Source organism: Protopterus annectens, chromosome 2.part0 (genome assembly GCF_019279795.1).
Source record: "Protopterus annectens isolate FY-2018-M chromosome 2.part0, PAN1.0, whole genome shotgun sequence".
Lineage (NCBI taxonomy): Eukaryota > Metazoa > Chordata > Ceratodontiformes > Protopteridae > Protopterus > Protopterus annectens.
Window position 1 is genome coordinate 1,304,634,355 of NC_056728.1, and position 21,195 is coordinate 1,304,655,549.

The window sequence follows — 21,195 nt, forward strand, 5'->3', positions numbered from 1 at the left end:
AATACCTTCAGTTACCTGCAAATACCCCCCCAAAGGTTGTATAGGATAGAAAGGTATAGATAAGTCCAGCTAGTTCAGAGGGGATGGAGGGAGGGTAACCTGGACTGCAGCAGTGTGAACACTCGAACATCTACATTTATGGTAGGTACAAAACTGTACTATGTTTATCACGTTACACTGCTGCAGTCATTACACTTGGGTAGAATCCCAAAGCTGAGGTTGGGTGGCTGGTCTGTCAGGAGTTAGGATTGGCTATGAGGCCCTGCAGAACTGCAGTGGCAAATCCTGCTCTGGATTTAGAGTAAAGAGGCAGGTGGTAATGCTTGGTAAAGGTGTGCACTGAACTCCAAGTTGCAGCCTCCAAAATTTCCTTGGTAGGTACTCCTCTGAGAAAGGCTGTTGAAGTGGCTGTTGCCCTGGTGGAATGTGGCCTAATGTTATTTGGGACTGATTTTCCATGTTGTGTGTAGCAGTACCGAATACAGTGTCCTATCCATTTGGATATAGTCTGCTTTGAGATAGCCTTGCCCTGTGATCCTGCAGCATATGCTACAAACAGTTGCTCAGTTTTCCTGAAAGCCTTTGTTTTGTCCAAGTAGAAGTGTAGCTGCCTGTGTATGTCCAAAGAATGCAGAAGTTTCTCCCCTTTATTCTGGGGTTTGGATAAAAAGTTGGCAAATGGATGGTTTGGTTAAGAGCCACACTAGATACCACCTTTGGCATAAATGTAGGGTTTGTCCTTAAAGATACCCTGTCCTGATGAAAAATTATAAAAGGTTTCACTGCCATTAATGGCAATTTTTATTAAAGGTCCCCATGGTCTTCCTTCTTTGGGACAAAGAAGAAGCTGTAAATAATGGTCTGTGGCTTTGTATGATGACGTCACAAGTTCTGGAACCTTTATCTTTAAAAATTCTTTGCAAAATAGGTCTTGTCCTGATTAGGATAGACCTTGGTGTTTTTTTTTTATATATTTGTATTTCATTTTCTTCACAGCAGTCATATGTACTTGTTTTTGTGAGTAAAAGTTTGTCTAGCAAAAATAAAAAGGCATCTATCATCTGTTCTGTGGTTACATTCAGACTAGTCATCCTTTACTGTTCAGTGTGCACTTAATTTTCTTCATCCCTTTTCTCTTACTGTGTGAAGCTATTCTTTCCTCCTCCTCCTCTCTCTTTTCTCTGTTTACTTCTATTTGTACTGCTACCACAGATGTTTCCCTGCCTTCTCCCATTTTGTATTTCCTAACCCCCACACACACACACACACACACACACACACACACACACACACACACACACACACACACACACACACACACACACTTTATTTCCACTGTTACTCTTCTAATGGTTCTTATGGTACTGCTCCTTATGTTAAACCTTTCATCTTCATTCTTATTCCTACCAGTTTAGGTCTGCAGTCTGGACACTTATTTTTTTGAGATTCCCTGTTTCCTAGCCCAAACAGACAAGAGTTCCCACCTGTTTTCGAATCTGAGAACCCTTAATTGGTCGTGTTGTTATAGTGCCTTGCCCAATAGTTCTTTGTCCATACACATCTCCGGAACATGTTAATTGTCCCTGCATGTCTCTGTTGACACCTCATGCGTCTCACTTAATTATGAGTTTCTTATCTCAATATTTTAGAGGTGTGCTCCACCACCTTTAAAATTCTTATCAGCTGATCCCAGAAGTGGAGCCCAATGTCTTAGCTTTCCAGACAAATACATTCTTTTCCCAGTCATCTGCAAGTAGAAGCTTTCTTGTCCTAGCATCTGAATTTTGTGTCCACAAGTTCCCTTACTTTATGTCAGTTTTTCCTTGATTAAAATGAAAGGTAGTGGGGAGAGTGGGCATCCTTGCCTTGTCCCTCTCTTTATTTACACATTCATTGTGAATTTTTCTATTCATTTGTAAAACTGGCCTGAAGCTATTGTATGTTGCTTTGATCCAGTCTGTGTATGTATTTATCTCCCAGCTTTATTCATTCTAAAATCTTCCAAATGCAGGATTACATGAAAGATTCATTTTTTTTACATCAAAATGTGTCCTTTTCTAATTTCATAACTTCATATTTTTCTGTGAACCTCAGTACCTCCCACCATTTTTCTACTGAGGTTCTACTTTGACTAAAACCTGACTGAACATTTTGGATTACTTTTAGCAGTGAATCCACATTATCAAATTTGGCACCGTAGAGCTTCAAATCTTTATCGAATTATTTCCAAAAACGGTAAAAACAGTCCATAGGACAAAATGTATTAAACTTCTACAATACTGCAAAAAGATTTCAGTGCTGCAACACTTTCTTCACTGCAAACTAAAACATCTGCTTAGATAACACATTTTTTCTGTTTAAATAACTTGATTTAGGCTATCACAATATTGAAATAAATTAAAACTAGTATTCATTATTAATAAAGAGCAAGTAAAGTACTGAATCAGATCTAGAACAATGCTGACATATATTTGGTAGAAAAGGTAACTGCAAGATATAAAATATTAAAAATTTGAATGCAAGCCAGGGGAAAGTAATGCATCTAGTTTTACTATACACTTCCTCTCATTCTTAGTGATGAAAACATCCTACCAACCTATTCTGTTGTTTTTAAACTACAAAAACAAGGATGGTGAAATCTACTATGGAGAATGTCTGTACAGTTCTCATGGTTGTCTTTGATTTTTATGTTCTTTATCATTTATTTTGTCAGCTACAATAGTGGCCATATTATTCAGTCTTGTAAACTGCTGAAATATTATATTCTGGAGGTTGTCGCTATGCTTTTTCAGGGATTCTCTATGATTTGCCTTCTTTCCCAATTCAGATGCTAACATTTATTCACCATCTCTTACGTTATCTACTGATTGTGGCCAAATTATGTATTTTTATAAGGATAAGAATGTTTCAGCTGCACTAAGTCCTCCCACAGCAGTCTGCTAGGTAAAGGTGTTAAGTTTCCTACCATTCACAGTTGAGCTTTCCATTAAACAGTGACTGCCAACTGGCAGTAGAAAATGTAGTTTGTCTCTGTGCATCAGTAGTATCTGTGCTGCTTACTCCATTGAATATTTGGATATACATGCATTTTCAGAGGTGGTACTTTTTTATCGTTATAATTTGGGATGGAAAGAAGGCAGCCTACCAGCATCTTGACATGTAAGTTTTACCTAGGCCAGAAGTGTGTACTGTAGTATACACTGTGATATATAAGCCATTGAGATTAATTTCCAAAGTAGATAGCACATGGTGTCATGCAGAACAAATGGGGTGCACAATGACGAGGTTGGATAGCATAGGAATGTCATATAAATAAGTTTATTTTAGTCATATACAGCAGTGTAGGTATGTGTCACTTTGTAGGAGGAAAATGTACTCTTGGGTGAGAAAACTCAGTGCTTAGCATTTAGCCTTCCTTTAAAGAGTGTTATTCCAGTGATGGGCAGGAAAGCACTAGTATGAAAACTGGTTCAAATGCAGGTTAACCCTGTTATAAAAATACAGCTTTACCAAAGAAAACATTTTCTGCATCATTGATTTAGACTTTCGTCCTTCTGGAACCTGTAAAGTAATTAGTTTTGCTACCATAATGTGGTTATCAGCAAGATGGAGGAGGGGCAAGTGTTATTTCTAGAGTTTTATGACTGTCTAAGCCTTAATGTGAGTCTCTCTTTAGTTTTAGATTTTTGCTTTTACTGGTATTCACCTATTCTCTTGAAAGCAGCATGCAGTAAATAATAAGCTGTGTTAAGCAGCAAATTTTGACCCCATAGTACATTCATTTTATTATCTGCAATGACCAGCACCTTAATAGCCATACTACGGAAGGCATACCTTGTGTTAGATCTTAGGCACTGAGGTAATAGTGTGACATGTGACTTATTGCTACTTATTATGTAGATTGGTGACCTTAGTTCACAGTTGGTTACGCCTTTAGGGAATATGTTTATTTAGAATATTTGTGATTAATAGTGTGGAAGGCATGTATGTTTTGGTTACTGTGGATTTCAGTTGAAGTCAGACAAGAATATCTGACAGCAAAGCATTTTGAAGTGAAGTATTGTGTTTTGAAATAGCACAGGCGTGACATGGTTATGCATTCAATAACTGTATAATACTCCTCAAAAGTTGTTGTTGTGTATTGATTTATGTATATTATTTCTACGCAAAATTTGATTGTGTGAAATATCCTTGTCAAATTGCTGTCAGAAATATTACACTGTTGTATATGCCTTCATTTTTCCTTAAAACTTGAATGAAATAACCTCATATTGTACCTCTCAGTAGTATTATATTGGCTTCATTTCTCCATAAAATTTAAGTATGAAATAACTTTGTATTACACCTCTCAGCAATATTGCAATTTGTTATATGTGCCTTTATTTCTCTGTATTTCACGGTATTGTGAATATCTTTGGGTTCCATTCTATTAAAAGGTCATAGTAAGTCAGGCACAAAAATGTGGTAACATAAACATCCCATAAAAAGGCGTTCTTTCAAATATAACAGAACTTGTCAACAACACAAACACCTATAAAGGTGTTCTTCCAAATACAAAAAGGTGAGAGGAAAAATATATTTTAGGTGCACCATGGAAAATGTATATTTTAAATGTACTGCGTGACACAACCATGTTGCAATGTAAAAAGAGGAAATGCATGAAACTCATTATAAGCAGTAGTATGGAAAAGTAACACCTGCAAGGAGCATTCCACCCTGACACCCCTAAATGTGCATACAACAAAGTAGACCAGGAGACAAGCCACAATGGTCTGAGATGCTTTATCAGCTTGTGTTTAAGTTAGATTTTACTTTTTAGTGACTAAGTCTTGTCTCTGCCAGTGTGCTTTATGAGCTTGTGTTTAAGTCAGATTTTACGTTTTAGTGACTAAGTCATGTCTCTGTCTTCTTGTGCAGTAGATTTCCCTACACCAAAGACTGAGCTGGTTCAGAAGTTCCACGTACAGTATATAGGCATGATGTCTGTCACCAAACCAATAGGTAAGTGACCAACAGAAATTAATTTTTACAGAGATTAAGCATCTGTACGGTTATCATGAAATCTGTATCCAGAAGATCCTTAGGGTCCTGCTGATAATCAGAAATGCGGTGATAACCTGGATGGATTTGATTTCAGAATCAGTTGTTCACTTGCATATTACTGGTACTAATTTGTTGGTTATTGATGTCATTTTAAATAGCAGTTTCATTGTTTTGACTATATTACTGGTTTGAATGGAGAACTTTCTCCTTTTGTAGTGAAGTATTAATTGCACACTCAATTCCTCTACTGTTAGCTTTGCCTCTTTTTTCCAGTATTCAAAAAATTAGAAAGATTAAATTTAGCCTTAGACTTTTCTTAGCCAGAATATCATTTTCCTGTAAGGAACGAGACTTTTGCTTTCCTCGCGTTATTAATGTAAACAGTTTGTTTAACTTAAATAGGCATAATATTCTCCTAGCGAATGACATAACTGTCTGAACTGCATAGTTTGGGAGCAAACTGGACAACATGGGTTTACGTTATCTGCCTGGTCCACTAGAAATTTGGATTTCATTAGCAACAAAGGCAGCAGGGAAGCGTCTTTTGAAGAAAAAAAAAGAAGAATGCAAAGTTTATGACAGAGGTGAAAGAAGTGAAAGCTTCCCTGCAAGACACCAAACCAGGATGTCCAACTGCTGATGGACAAAGCAGTTAAAAAGAGATTGTGAAAACTTCAAGCTTGTTGACACACACTTGCAGCTATATACTATGTTATTTCATGCATGGATGGAGTGGACTATAAATAGAGAGAAAAGCTTATTCTAGTAGACCACTGCTGTTCAGCCAGTAAGAATCATCCTGATTTCTACTGTCTGAAAGAGTCCTTCATTGGACAGCTTTTTGTTTAGGTTCCTTTTCCTTCCAGACCCGTATTGATATTATTGCTGCCTTGGACGGAGAGTGTTGATATCAATAGCATGCATTTAATGGACTCCATCTACATGGTTGCCTTATTGACTATGTAGATTTGCTATCCTAAAAAAATTCAAGGCACTACAGTGGCTGTTTGGACCAGAAATGCACCCAGACTAGCACAGAAATATAGGATATATCCTGGATTGTAGTAAGGCTGTATCTGGACAGGGCTCCTGTAGAAATTGCTCCTCATTATCTCTTTCTTCATTAACCGTTATTTACGGGCAGCTCCAAAATGACTGTATTTGACCACTGTAGAGTTGCTGAGAGCATGCTGCATACACTTGGAGCATATATATATATATATATATATATATATATATATATATATATATATATATACACTGTAGAGTTGCTGACAGCACACACACACATATATATATATATATATATATATATATATATATATATATATATATACACACACACACACACACACACACACAATGCATATATATGTAAAATATGTATTTTCTTCCCTCCTCACAGTACTTATTCCACTGAGAATTAGATTAAGCTGAGCCATCAGCCTGGTGCAGTTTATTTTATTTTTTATTTTGCCCAACCAACAGTTCCATCTAGGGGTATAGTGTGCAACAAAAGGTCATGAAGTCACACATGTGCTTCTCTGCATGGTTCTGCAGGATACCACTCAGACCTCCCTGTCTGTGACTAAGTAGTGCACACGGCCACAGTATCACACTGCTGTCCCCACTGTGCCAAAACCCCACACACACATTCCCCTCAGAAAGACGAGGTGAAATCCATTCATGAATCCTCCCTCCCCAGTATACCTGCTCCTCCAGTGACTGAGCCCACTGTTCAAATCTGGGTTGCCTGCATCACACTGAGGGTTCTGTTCCTGTATACCATAGAGTCAGAGCTCTGTTTGTACTTTGTTTTACGTTGCTTTTAACATTTGATTTTATTTGTTTCTTTCCTTCACATGAATGCAGTTTGCTCATCTTTTAGTGGAGGCACATAAAAAATCAGTGTAATTCAGTTACCTTATGGCTTATGAGATTTCAGGTCTTTTTTAGAAGGAATCCAAGGGCATGAGTACAAATAATATGGTACTTCCTGGTCATGTGATTTTTGGCTTCCCAGAGAAGCTTGCCTGCCAAATCTGTGCTAGGTAGAACAGTTACGTTCATTGCTCTCAACCTCTTAGTGCAAAAAATCTGGACAAACCCTGATATAGCGAAGGATAATGATCCAAAAATATGGACAGATTTTAAATTTTGCTCTTTTAATCTTTAAAAAAATGCTAGAATGACAGAGTTTGTATTAACTTGCATTTTCTGAAGGATATGATGTCTGAAACTCAAATATATGTAAATATTTAGTGATGTCAATCCTGAGATCATCTCAGTGATTTAGTAGAAAACCACAAATTTTATGAGGAACAGACCAAAAATATGAGGCAAAAATTTGGACATTCTGTGAAAATCTGGACAATTGAGAAGTATGGCTACGTTTTAAAGGACTTATTGTATTTATGGATAAATTGTTAGAGCTAATGCAGTCATTTCTGCTTTACAAAATTCATTTATCGTTTTGATTTGATATAATGCTTCCAGTTGACATAAACTTTTTTCTGAAGGATGAGGTCTGCATATATTAATTTCTCTGGTTTTCCTGAGATGGCTAAAGATGAGAATGTATTATTTGTAAAGAAGATGGATCCCTGAGGTTTCAGGAGTCATCTGCAAGACTTTTGTCATTAGGATTTATCGCTTGGCTAACTGTCCCTCATATAGTTCCAGGAATATTCAGAGTTACAGTTTTATGCATTATCAGTTTATATCAACTAACTGGAAGGAGGAGCCCAGCTGTACAAAGTGTATGAATCCCATACTTGCTTTTTATGGCATACCATTTCACTGCGCATTTTTGTAGAGTCTGATGTCTGAAGGATGACATGAAAATAGTTAAGTGGGGCAAGAAATCAGAAAAAGTTTTTTGTTTTGATCTGCTATAATGTGCAAGAAGGTAAGTTAACATTTTGATTAGTTTTAATAGAAGCCTTCTGGATGGGGATTAGGGTTTTCCTTTTGTTTTTTATTTTGTGAAGTAATTACTATTTGTTGACCTTAGATTGCATAATTTGCATGTAGTGCATGGAGCGTGCTGAATACGCTCTGATGTTCAGAAAAAAAACTAACCAGTTAAGTGCCAGAATGGCACACCATCTGATCTTTACAAATGTTAAGCACCCCCTGCAAATGTTAAGGTTGGGTCCCATGCTAGGCAGTAAAATCTGCCTGTACTGACTAGCAAATTACAGCAGCAGAATAAAATATTTCTTCCGCCTGCTGTCAGCACCCCTAACATGTCCCTAACTTCCTGTAAAAAAATGTGTAGTGTTCCTGCATATTCTGAAGAATGCAAATACTGAAACTCATGTGCATGTCATTACTTAGTGACTTCAGGCCTCAGTGGTCTATCTGAAAATAAGGTATTTTATTAGGACAGACAAAAAATATGAAACATTAATCTGGATTTCCTGCAAAAATCTAGACAGAGCGCTATGGAGGTAAGTGTAAATGCAACGGACTGCATTACACTCCCTCTCTGACAGCGCTTCCTAAGTGTTTTACGGCTTTGAAAGCCAGAAAAACACTTGGTGATTTTTCCCCCTTTAACTAGTAGGACGTGGAACAGATAAAGCTCCATGCACTATAAAGAAGTATGATGGTCTGACTGATCATGACCCCTTATGTGTTCTGAAGATGTGAATTTCTTGACATCCATGCCTTGAATACATAATAAGTGGGTTATGATTGGCAACCTAATACTAGCCCTCTGTTTTGTTGTAATTTACCAACATATTTCTTTACAGTACTTTATCTATGTATTAGATGTCAAGTGAGATTTTCTGACTCTACTGAAAACTACAGTTATACATCTTTTTGTAAGGCTGATTTAGAGCTGTTATGATAATGAACAGCAAAAAAAGTGTTTTTAAAGACTACCCTAGAAATGAACCTGGTATAGTACTGCCTGAGCAGAGGATAACTGTTCTTGGTCTTCAAAAGGTCAAACCATGGGAAAAAAATAGTTATGTGTTTTGTAACTATTGTGAGTGCCCCCCAAAAAAACATGCAGTTTGGAGACATGAAGATTGTGGGAGGAGATAAAATACTGTCCCAAAATGAGTAGCCTCAAAACCCAATACCACCAGACAGATTTCTTTAGCTGCCAGTCACAATGGACATAGTTTAGGGCAGGTGATTAAAAATATGAAGGAGGTTTCCAGGAGCCTCTTTGTGGCTCTTCCAGCTTTGGTCAGTGTAGCTGGAGTAAAACAAAACAGTCTACTGACGAGGTAATAGAGAAATGAAGCATCTGCCAAGCAAAACCTCTAAGGATGGAGGAGGAGCTAGATGATGCAGAAAGAGCATAAACAAACCAGTATGAGGCCAGGAATGTCGTACTGATGAGCTTAACAAAAAGGGTGAAGCATGGCGTATCTACAACTAGTGAGGTTTGCTGTTATTGGCCTGAGCTCACCACCAAAGATTTAAAAAAGGGAAAAAAGTCATGGGCATTCATAATTTATGTAGATGAAACATTGTTTTTTTACTTAGAGTCAATTCCATAAATCCCATGGGCCTCCAGTACAGGAGGTTTAAGCTATTACATAGTGAATACTCAAGCTTAGATGGGTTTTTCGTTGTAGTTTTTTACTAAATGGTTTGTCTGTCATCTTTTTGTCCTTTGGTTTGGATGTTATTTAGGATATTTTGCACTGACCCTAATGTTTATGGACATCAAGCTTATTTTTTTGTGCCTTTATTAAATTATCACTTAAGTCATAGGCAAACACATTAATATAAAAGAGAACAAACCATATTAACATGTTTCCAGTTACATGCATTATAGGGTCTATATTAGAACATCAAAGTTTCAAAACTTCGAATGTTCTAATATTGACCTGTATTCAGCAAAAGCTGAAAATATCGAAGCTACAGAATACCGAATTTTTTCCTAGAGAAAGAATTCGGTTGTCCGTTTCTGTTGCTTCAGTATTTTCAGCGCTGTGGTGGAAAGTTACGGGTAGGGTTCAGGTAAGTGTGCAATTGAGCACGGGTCAGGTTAGTTATGGTTAGGGTGCGGGTTAGGTATGTGTGCGATTGTGTGGACGTGAGGGTCAGGGCGGGTTAGGTGAGTTAGGGTTAGGGTGCAGGTGAGGTGAGTGTGCGATAGTGACTGAACTTAGGGTTAGGGTTTGGGTTAAGTTAAGTGGATAGTTAGTGGTGTATGTATAGTTTAGTGTAGGGTTAGGTTTAAGATTTTAGGTGTGGATTGCTGTTTGTTTGGTGAGCTTGTGTTGTGTGTATGTGTTTTGGAACAGCAAATTTTTTCCCTATGAAAAAATTTGCTATTCTGTATGTTCGATGTTTTCAACTTTCGTTGACTAGGGTTCGATATTAGAAAATTCGAAGTTTTGAAACTTCGGTGTTCTAATATAGACCCCATTATACTTCGTGTATCTTCTTTTTTACGACTATTATCAGTCCAACATTACATAAATTTCTCAATTTCTGACGTCCCTTAGCCCTCACTCCTACAGATCATTATTCTTCATGTATTGTTCCCACAAATTCCATTTATTTCTTTGTAATTTGCTTTGTCACTTTTCTAACTATCCCACTTCCAGTTCTTGTATCTCTGTTACAAAATTCAGTACATTTACACGTTAACTAACATTTTCTAATAATTGCTTTTTTCATCCAACAGAATTAAACTAAACAAGACCTTACTATATCTGGGCAATTCAAATCCTGCATCCCAACTCCAAAGAATCATTTCCCTAGTTACACCCATTTGCTTAACCAATATTTCTGACAGAGTACTCTGTAGAAAATTTTTGAAAATGTTCCAGCTCATTACACTTCCGAACCATATGCTCCCAGTTACCCCTTTCTTCCCCATCACACCATCTGTCTGAGGAAAAATTCTTTGGAGTTTGCTTAGGGTATAAAAGTACCTATGCAAGTACTTCCAAGTAAAAAATACTAAACCTTCTAGACTTTGTTGCATACATGGGAGCCATATATATGCTCTCCCATCATTCCCTTGTAAATTCCTTATCTAATCTCTCTTCCCAATTTTTCTAATCTCCTGCCATTGATTCTTATAGTTATTGTGCAATATTTTATATAACCTACTAATTGTCCCTTTTTTAACAGCAGTTTCTGTTCTAGATTCAACTAAAGGCTCTACCAAAGCAGGACTTTATTTAAGATTCCCCTCTAGCATTCTCTTTGTGTATACTCTGATGTCAGTCCTTGGAAGGGAAGACAGTCTCTAGCCTGCAGTCCAATTTCTTCTTGGCCTCATCCCATTCTGTTACCTTTCTCTCTCTAGTTATTTGCTCCCAATACCATGGTTGCTTTGCCAGATTTCTCCAGTAAATTTCACCTCCCTCTTGCCTAGTTCTGTACCCCCTATTCGCAGTCATTCATATCAGCAAAATCTCCTTTCTCCATTCTTGTGTTGGCTTAGTTCTTAGAATACTTTCTACTACTTTATGAATATAATATTCTGTATGGCTGCTGTTATTCTCCTGAAGGGTCTGCATCCAAAATCCTATTGTCTCCTTGTATCTTAAATTTCCCCCTGTGCATCATCATCCCTTTCCACTTGGAATTATAACTTTCTGCTTGTGTTATGTAATTGAGCCTTAATTGTGTACCTCTAAAATACCCCTTGAAATCAGGTAATCCTAAACCATCTTGTTCTTCTGGAAGGATCAGTTTGTCCCACTCAAAGCTTGCCCTCCTCCCCTCCAAGATAAATTTCTTCAACTCTTTACTAATTACTATCCACAACTTCTATGATAAAAATATGTTTGACCTGTATATAAAACGTAAGGGACAAAACAACATTTTACACTGGTTGTATCTTACTATCCATGTCCATAAACGAGAGCTTCCAGTTTCTCAGTTTTTGTAATGTGTTTTGCTTAGTCTCTTCCCATGTATCATTAGTGGCCATTTTAATCCAAACTCTTAAATATTTCATCTTATGGTATCCCCATAAACATGCGTATTGCTGAACCAATTCACATGTGGGTACTTAATTTACAGCTATAGCCTTTGTGTTTTATCTTCATTAATTTTATATCCTGAAAAGACTTGAAAATGTCTCAAAATTAGGATGTCCTTTTCTGGATTTATTAGGTGCAGAATAATATATGCAAATAAAGCCAACTTTTTCTGAGTTCCTTATTTTCTTTGCCAATGGCTCAAAATGTAAAGCAAATAAAGAGAAAGCGGACACCCCTACTTGGTTCCTCTGTTCAGACATAACCTATCTGATAGGAACCCTCACACTTTAATTCTTGTCTTAGTTCCTTCATATATCCAACTAATTAACCTTATTATTTTGTTAGGTAATTCAAATGCTTCCATTGCCTTACTCATAAAATCCTAGCTTACTCTGTCAGATACTTTTTGTACATCAAGACCCACCAACAACAGCGGTATTTTCTTACATTCTGCTTTCCTCTGGATCATCATTGTTCTATTAATGTTGTCAAATGTTTGCATCCTCTCCACAAAACCACATTGATCCATATCTATCAATTTTGGCAACACCTTTGCCACTCTGATAGCTAGTATAGAAGTAAATACTTTATAATTTATTTATTTATTTATTTATTTATTTATTTATTTACATTTGTTGACTAGGAGTGTCCGACTGGATGTAGGTCCATTTTTAAACGGAGGCCGGGGTAGAAAAGCTCCACAGTTAAAATACAGTAGTTACATTGGATTACATAGTGATTAACAATTTGATTAACATGGCAATTAATTACAAACATATTTACAGATGAAGAACATAGTACATCAGTAGACAACTAGAATCTTTATCTGCGAAGTACATACCAGACATTAACAAATGTTACAATGAGAAGTTCCTGCTGTATAATAAGTACTAGGCTTATGAGCATCTGAGCATGCTATAATCAAGGTAGTTAGTGGGGTGGAAAGAAAGGTAGTGGTTGGATGGGGTGGGTGATATTAGAGTGGGAGTTGCAAGGCCATAGCCAGCATGTTTTTAGGTGCACTTTTAGTAAAGTTTTGAAGTGGGTGCATGATGGTATGGAGGTAATTGTGGCTGGGAGGGAGTTCCATAACTTGGCTATGGTACAAGAGAATAGTGCTTCACCAGCAGAGTTATTGACTTTAGTGATCTGCAAGTGATTTTTGTTGCTGGATCTTAGTGGTCTGGTGGTGTGATAGGGGTGGAGTAGATTCTGGAGGGATGGGACATTTAGTGGATGGTTTACTAGTTTGTGGGCGAGTGAGAGTTGATACCATTGAAGGAGGTGAGGGAGTTCAAGCCAGCCCAGTTCAGCAAGTGAGAGACAGTGGTGACTACGGTAGGATGCCCCTGTGGCGAATGTGGCGATTTTGTTGTAGCAGGTCTCTATCTTGTTTAGATTGCATTGCCTTAGGTTGGTATATATTGGAGACGCATAAAGTAGGGTGGAGATAAGGTGGGAATTTGCTATTGAAATCTTTGCTGCTTTGGTGAGAAGTTGCTTATTTCTGTATAACGCTTCTAGTTTTTTGTGGACTTTTTTATGGTCATGGATATGTGAATGTCAAATTTTAGTTTATTGTCTATTTCCACTCCTAGCAATTTGGTGTGTTCAGTTGGGTATATAGCGGTGTTGTCTTTTGCTGTGATGTTAAAGTGAGAGTTGTTTTGAGTATGTTTGGTGGGTTGGAAGATGAGTAGTTTAGTTTTGTTTGGGTTGAGTATTAATTGGGCATCGGATAACCAAGTTTCAACAGAGGAAAAGACTTCCTGTGTGACTTTTTGCAGCTTGGGTAGGGACTGGGCTGAGCAGATGATGGTTGAGTCATCTGCGTATTGTATGAGTGTGCCATGTTTGGTGGCAGAGCCTAGATTATTGGTGAAAACAGAGAAGAGTAGGGGTCCAAGGATGGATCCTTGAGGAACCCCTATGCAGACAGGTAGTTGTGGGGATATGTCATTCTGCCATACAACGAATTGTTGGCGGTCAGACAGGTAACTCTGAAACCAGTCGGTGACTGATTGAGAGAAGGATAGGTTACTGAGGACAGCGATGAGTTTATGTGGGACCATGTCAAATGCTTTAGATAGGTCTAGGAAAGTAGCAGAGGAGAGATAGCCATTGTTTTTATGCTGAAGGATAGTGTTAGCAAAGGAGAGTAAGGCAGTGGTGGTGCTATGGTTTGGTCGGAAATCATGCTGAGTATTGGAAAAGAGGTTGTTAGTAAGGAGGTAGTCTGAGACCTGAGAGTGTATGCATCTCTCTAGTATTTTGGAGAGTGGAGAGAGAATAGCTATGGGGCAGTAATTGGTTAGTTCTGTGGAGGGAAATTATATGTGATACTTTCCACAGTGTGGGAACGTAACTTTCTGACAGAGATTGGTTAATCAAGATAGATACTGGGTAGGCCAGAGCATCAGCTGCGATTTGTAGGTATTCACTTGGGAGGTTATCCGCTGCTAATTTGGTGGTGGGCTTAAGTTTAGTTAAGAGTTTTTTTATGTTGGAGGTAGGTACAGGAGAAAAAGAGAAGGCAGTGGGGAGATTACTAGTTGGTGTGGGTTGGAGGGGAGGGGGGGTTGTGTTGTTTAGCTAGTGATAGTATGGTTTGTGTGAAGTGTGTGTTGAATGAGGTAGCAATATTTTCGGAGGAGTGAGGGATGTTAGGAGGAGGGGTACTGACTTTACCTGGGTAGAGGATGGAGTTTATGGAGGACCAGAATTGTTTGGGGCTGTGTTCGAAGGAGTCTAGGGCAGACTGGTAGTATTGGAATTTGTCCTGTTTTATTAGCTTTTTGACTCTATTGCGTAGTTCTAAAAATTTCTGTCTAGTTGAGGGGGTTTTGGTTTTGCGCCAGTGCTCCCAGGCTTTATCCCCGTTTTTCATTTCTGACTTGGTGGTTTTCTGTAGCCATGGGGAGGGTTGTGCTTTGGTTCTGGAAAGTCTTACGGGGGCATGGTAATTAAGGATGCTCAGGAAGGTAGTATTAAAAAATTCAACTGCATCATCAAGACTGAGGTACTTTAGAGCATGCCAGTTACATTCTTTGAGGGATGAGATGAGTATAGGTGGGTTAAAGTTTAGTTTTTATGTATTTGCCGGTAGATGACAGGTTTAGCTTGGTATAGGTATTTTTTGAGTAGGAATGTTAGGGAGTGATCACTGAGGCTGTCTGATAACCAGCCTGTTATATATTACTGGGGGCTCTTACTTGACTAGTATCCAATCCAGTGTAGTGTGCTTGCTGGAGTTTTTATTTATCCTGGTTTTCGACTAGACTAGTTGGGTGAAGCCATGAAGGTTTACTTGATGGGTTGGATGGTTGCCAGAACAGGATTGCCAGTCAATATTGAAATCACCTAAAATTATAGTTTCTTGGGGGAGATGGTGGGTAGACCAGCTGAGGAGGTTTTCTAGTGGAGGGATGTTTTGGCCAGGTGGGAAGTAGCATCCAATTATGTTGATGGTTTTGTTTTGGTTTATTTTGAGGTTGGTATATATTATTTTTTCATTGTCTATTTGTGGAGCTGATGATTTTAAGATCTGGATGTTTAGATGCTGTTTAAATATTATAGCAACACCGCCTCCTTTCTTGTTTAGCTGGTCTAAATAATCATGATTTAAAAGTGAAATGGCTATATATGAAGCTGGGTCTGGTGGGTCTTTACCATCTTTAGTTATTACAGACACCACAGCTTTCTTTCAAGATGTTGGCGCCTCTTCTCCTTTTAAAATATTGTTAAACAATATTTCTTCCGCACTATCTTCCAGATGTCCACAGGACTACTATCTTTTCATGGTGACATTCTCTTTTTATTGAGTGCACATCACCAGTTTTATCTCATTTCCTCCTATCGTAATTGTTAGTTGTTGAGCGTCATCTACCTCTACATTTGGCATTTATTCTGTAAATATTTCCACTTGTGCTCTTTCTTGATTTCCACATTTCTCTGATTTCATATAAATTTTCATTGCATTTCTGAAATATCCATAATACCTCTGTAGGATCTCTGGTTATTTTTCTTATTATAGGCTCCCTATGTTTGGCAACATCCCTTTCTACTTTCTGTTGCCCAAGTCTTGCTCAAAGTTTTTGTGCTCTGGAGTTATCAAAAACTGTTGCTTAACAGCAATCTTTCTGAACACTTGCTTATTGTCTGGGTACTCCCTTATTTTCTTACTATGCAATTGTACCTCCTCTTGTTGTATGAGATTCCCCTTATTCTGCAATATTTTAACCTTTATCGGCCTCTCTAAATAATTCCTACTATGTCTTAACCATATTTCTTTTTTTTTTATTTCTACCCTATTTTTAAACTCCATTTTCATTTTATCTCACTCACTAGCAATAACTTCTGAAGAAATTTCTATCTTTCATAATAACTCTCAATAACTTCCTTTACCCATTTCTTAAATTCTTTTATATTTAATAGTTAAGTGAGTAAGCAACAGTGTTTCATTTTTACTTCATTACCTTGCATTTTTATTTTACTTTTTATTGGTGCATGATCTGAAATAGTTATTGGATGTGTGTCAAAGCATTCAATTAAATGGACATGTTCCTGTGAAATATACCCTGGGATTTATTAACTCTAAGTGTGCACCATTCTGAGTGAACAGACAACCCAAGCATAACTCACACCTTCTTCCTCCTAATTTTATTTTTCTTACTGATTTTCTGGCAGCCTTAAATATTGAGGAGAATTCATAAAGGTTACCACAAGGTGTACACTACATGTAAACTTAATGTAATCTTTCTGAGTGACTAAAAGCACAAAACATTCAGTAGGGATATTATTGAATACAGATCCTGTACAGTTAGTGTACATTTAGTGTAGGCATTAATGAATCTGGCCATTAATTTCTGTCTAGTCTAACCCAGTTATTGTACCTTGGGGGATAATATATAAATCCTCTTAGAGTTCCTACTTCTGAATTCACGTCTTCCATAATTAGTATTTTCATAAATGTCTTCAGAAAACTAACCTCTTTTGTTATATTTTTCCTTCTAAGTCCCCCAGATATATCCTTACTGTTGCAAGTCAAGTTCCAGTCCCCACCTGTAAGTAGTATTCCTTGTTGAAAGCTGATTATTTATCTCAAAAATTTCTTAAGCTCCATAATAGGAGTTTTTGGTGGAATGCCAGCTTAATCATATTCCCTTGCCAGAAGCCCCTTACTCACACAAATCTACCATTATTATCTTTTCCCATCTTCTGTCACAAATGGAGCTCATCTAGATATGAGTGTAATTACTCCCCTTTTCCTCTGTTCCTGATATTCTGCTAAATATCCAACCTGAAATCCTTTCTTTATAAAATTCACATGCTCATTTCTTTAAAAATGTGTCTCCTGCTGCATTGTTATTTTCACTCTGCATTTCTTAATTTAATTCAGTACTCTTACCTTTTTGTCTATACCTGTAAGGCCATTTACTTTAATATGGATAGCAAAGCCATTATGATAAGAAGATATTATTCCCATCAAAAATAAGTATATTGTTACTGAAACAACTAAAGAATCACCAAAATGTAATGCTAGCTGCCAGTATTAAAATCCACAGCTCAACTCTGTTAAACACTTAAGTTTATAGGTTTTACATAAAGATTGAGCGATTTCATTCAAATTTCATCAGGACTTTTCAAAATCAACTTACAACGACATAACTCACTCCTTATATATTAGTAAAATGTCACTGTGGTGATAAAAAAATTAAACAATTCATTGCATTTACGGTGAAGGGTACATATATTTAAAGGGCTAGTACCTCAAAGAGCACAAAAAATATAAATATTTTTAAAGTAGTACTGATGCACAATTAAAACCATATAAACATGCAAAAATCAATAAAAAATGTTTTTGTAATTGAATAGTGCATAAAAGATATACATGTAAAATGTTGCTATCTTGTGGCTTTCTTACATAAGATTTACACCATGTCACCACTAAAGGTATATCATGGCATTTTTATAGTTTTTTAGACCGCATAACAAGTAAGGGATGGATGGAAATATTTTCGTTTATACCTGGGTACTGTGTGACATTTAACTTAAGTTGCCATTTAACCTCCTTAGATTCTAATGATATTTTCCAATCTCAACCCCCTGGGTTAACATGAAAGCATTCCAGTGTTGCAAATAAAAACTTTTTATAAGAATGGCAATATTTCCATCCATCCCTTACTTGTTATGCGGTCTAATGAACTATAAAAGATGCCATGATATACCTTTAGTGGTGCCGTGGTGTAAATCTTATGTAAGAAAGCCACAAGATAGCAGCATTTTACATATATTTTATATATATCTTTTATGCACTATTTAATTACAAAAACATTTTTTATTGATTGACTTGTATGCTTATTTATGTGGTTTTAATTGTACTTCAGTACTCTTTTAACAATATTTGAATTTTTCAAGCTCTTTCAGGTATTAGCCCTTTAAATGTAGGCACCCTTTACCTTAAATGCAATGAATTGTTTGCTTGTTATCACCACAGTGAAGTTTTACTAATATATATATATATAAGGAGTGCGTTATGTCTTTGTAAGTTGATTCTGATGAAGTCCTGATAGAATTTGGATGAAAGAGCTCAATCTTTATGTAAAACCTAATACATTTACTGTTTAACAGAGTCGATCTGTGGATTTTAATAATAGCAGCTAGCATTACATTCAGGTTATTATTTCCACCTATTATACAAGACAGTTTTTATGAATGTGTATTTTCAACTTTTGTGTGACATGAATACACTAATGTTAGGCAGGTTAATCTTTTACAAAGTTGTTTTTTGTCATCCCCATTTGAACCCATGTCACATTTTCAACATTTTTTGTTTTAATGAAACCACTGAAAAACTAAATACATTTTCAGAACACCTCCATTACCTATTAACTTAGAACAAACACACAAATCTAGCTACATCTTCAAAAATAAAGTTTAACCCTCCAGATAGGAATTATTGCCCCAAATCAACAGCTGCACCCACAGGCGTTACCTAACTTGAAATTAAGATTACCCATGCCAAAGTGCATCTTACAACCTGGCCTCCCTCTTAAACTGATTGCTATCTGTTATTTCTTAGCCCTGTTCCCCTCCTGAATGTGAAAAAACAGATTGCATGCTTTGAGAAAACATTAACTTTTAGCCTTAAGAAAAAATGCTCTATCTTTAAATAAAACTAAATTATACGCTGCTGTTTTACGTGCATTGCAATATTAAGGCTGCTAGTGAAGCTCCTATCTTTTATTCACTTCCAGTAATTTCAAAGTTTATTTTTTAACAGAATATGCACCTGCCTTCACCTGCAGACGTATTGACTCCCACTGAACATTTGCTAAAGGAAAAAAATAAAAACAAGTTAATATCGTTGCATATGCAAGAAACGTGGCACATCTTGTAGTATTCATTTTATTTATTTATTTGGTATTTCTTTACCAGGAAAGTCCAACTGGGCATGTGCCCATTTTCAGCAGAGCCCCAGGGAGAAAAGCTCCACAAACACTTTAGCATAGTTACATTTTTTCCGTTTTATATAGAAATTCAGGTACAATGCAGTGCAGATACAGTCATCACTGTCAATAACAACAAAAGTTGCATAAATAGCAAATTAATCAAAAGATGGTATTATAAGAACTATACGAGTCTAGCACAAGGTATATTCAATGTAATACAGTTTAGTATAATAGGATGGGGAAAGAGTAGAGTTGAGAGAAAGAAAAACATCAGGTATATATGTATTATAGGTGGAAAGGATTGAAAAAAAGATAATGTGTAATGGCTCATAGGGTGGTACCTGAGAAAAGACAAAAATAGTATTGCACTCCAGCTATGAGAGCTTAGACAGTGAACTAAGCTGGCATAGGGCATTGGCAGAGCCACTTGTTGGATAGATGTTGTTTCAATTGGTATTTGAAGGAAAAGTGATGGGGTAACAAGTCTGATAGATTCGGGAATAGAATTCCAGGTTTTAGCAATACACTGTGAGTTCAGACTAACTCCAGATGATCTGTGAGGTTTATAAATAGATAGTAGATGTTTAAGAGAGGAACGTAAGTCATGGGATGGGGTGTAATATTGGAAGTAAAGTTGAGGTTGCTTGTGAAAAAGAAGAATATATTTTGCGTAGCATGAGTTGATTCAGAGTCTGCAGGTTGGGGAATGTTGTCTTATTCTTCAAACCTACTTGCTTACACTTATTTTAAGATTAGGCATTAATCCAGGCATTCTTCTATGCATAATGAAGATAAAACTTCTCAACTCTGCATAATAATTCAATGCATTTTTACACACAACCCCCATCCCAACAGCCCAAGATTACAACGTATTAACTTAAACTTGATTTTGTCCAGCCTTTCTTCTCTTTTTACATTGTAAATCCCTTATTTTTTAATTTCTTTACTTTAATATTTTCATTATATACAACAATCAGTAACAAGATTCACCCTCACCCCCACATTTAAAACACTCCTGACTACATACTGCCAAAAGGGCTTTACTATATAACATGCAGTTTATATCATGAAATGTTTTATGCAGATGCTATTAAGAACAAAACTTGTTTTACTTACATGCACTTTCTTCTCTTTTAGTGTCCTTTTAAACATTAATGTCTTAAAGTGGGTTATATGCTTTACAGTCATCCCACAAGTTTAAAAAAGCAAAAGTTCAGTCATTCTCAGCCACGTTATTCTTGCAGTTTCACAAATGTTAATGATGTTTTATAATCTACATTCATTCACTAATTTCAGTGTTGCTGCTCTTCTTCCTGTTCATCTCCCAACAGCAGACTCTGGTTTAAGTCCAAGGTATTCTTAGTTCTTCTTAGTCAACTCTCGTGCCTTTATCTGTCTCTCCGGCATTTTCTTTTCGGACACCGGAGAAGTTTCACTGGCAAAGTCTCTCTATGTAGGAGCTTTGTTGTCATAACAATGAGAAGCATTGCCCCCTTCTGCTTGATGGCTGACTTTTTGTTGGATAAACTTTTGTATTTCCTCCTTAGCCTGTTTTGCATCAAAAATGTATTTGATCCTCCAGGAAAAAATAGTCTGAAGACAGCTGGATACAGTATCTCGAATCTCACACCTGCCTCTTAACAGTCCCTGATTGCTAAGATAAACGTGTTTCTCTTCTGCCTGAAGTACAGTGAGTAATAATTTTTTGTTTTACAAAGACTTTGCTGTCT

The 21,195-nt window shown here is 36.8% G+C and overlaps 1 protein-coding gene across 2 annotated transcripts in view; it reads left to right on the forward strand.

The window, feature by feature from the left end:
• LOC122793458 (amyloid-beta A4 precursor protein-binding family B member 2-like) overlaps window positions 1-21,195 on the forward strand; it is a 159,584-nt gene that overhangs the window by 98,945 nt on the left and 39,444 nt on the right. The window contains exon 3 of one of the 2 annotated variants that reach the window (XM_044061488.1): window positions 4,918-5,001. In XM_044061488.1, the coding sequence (XP_043917423.1) occupies window positions 4,918-5,001 (84 nt within the window). The remainder of the gene's footprint in view (window positions 1-4,917; window positions 5,002-21,195) is intronic. The other variant, XM_044061489.1, reaches the window with a different exon arrangement.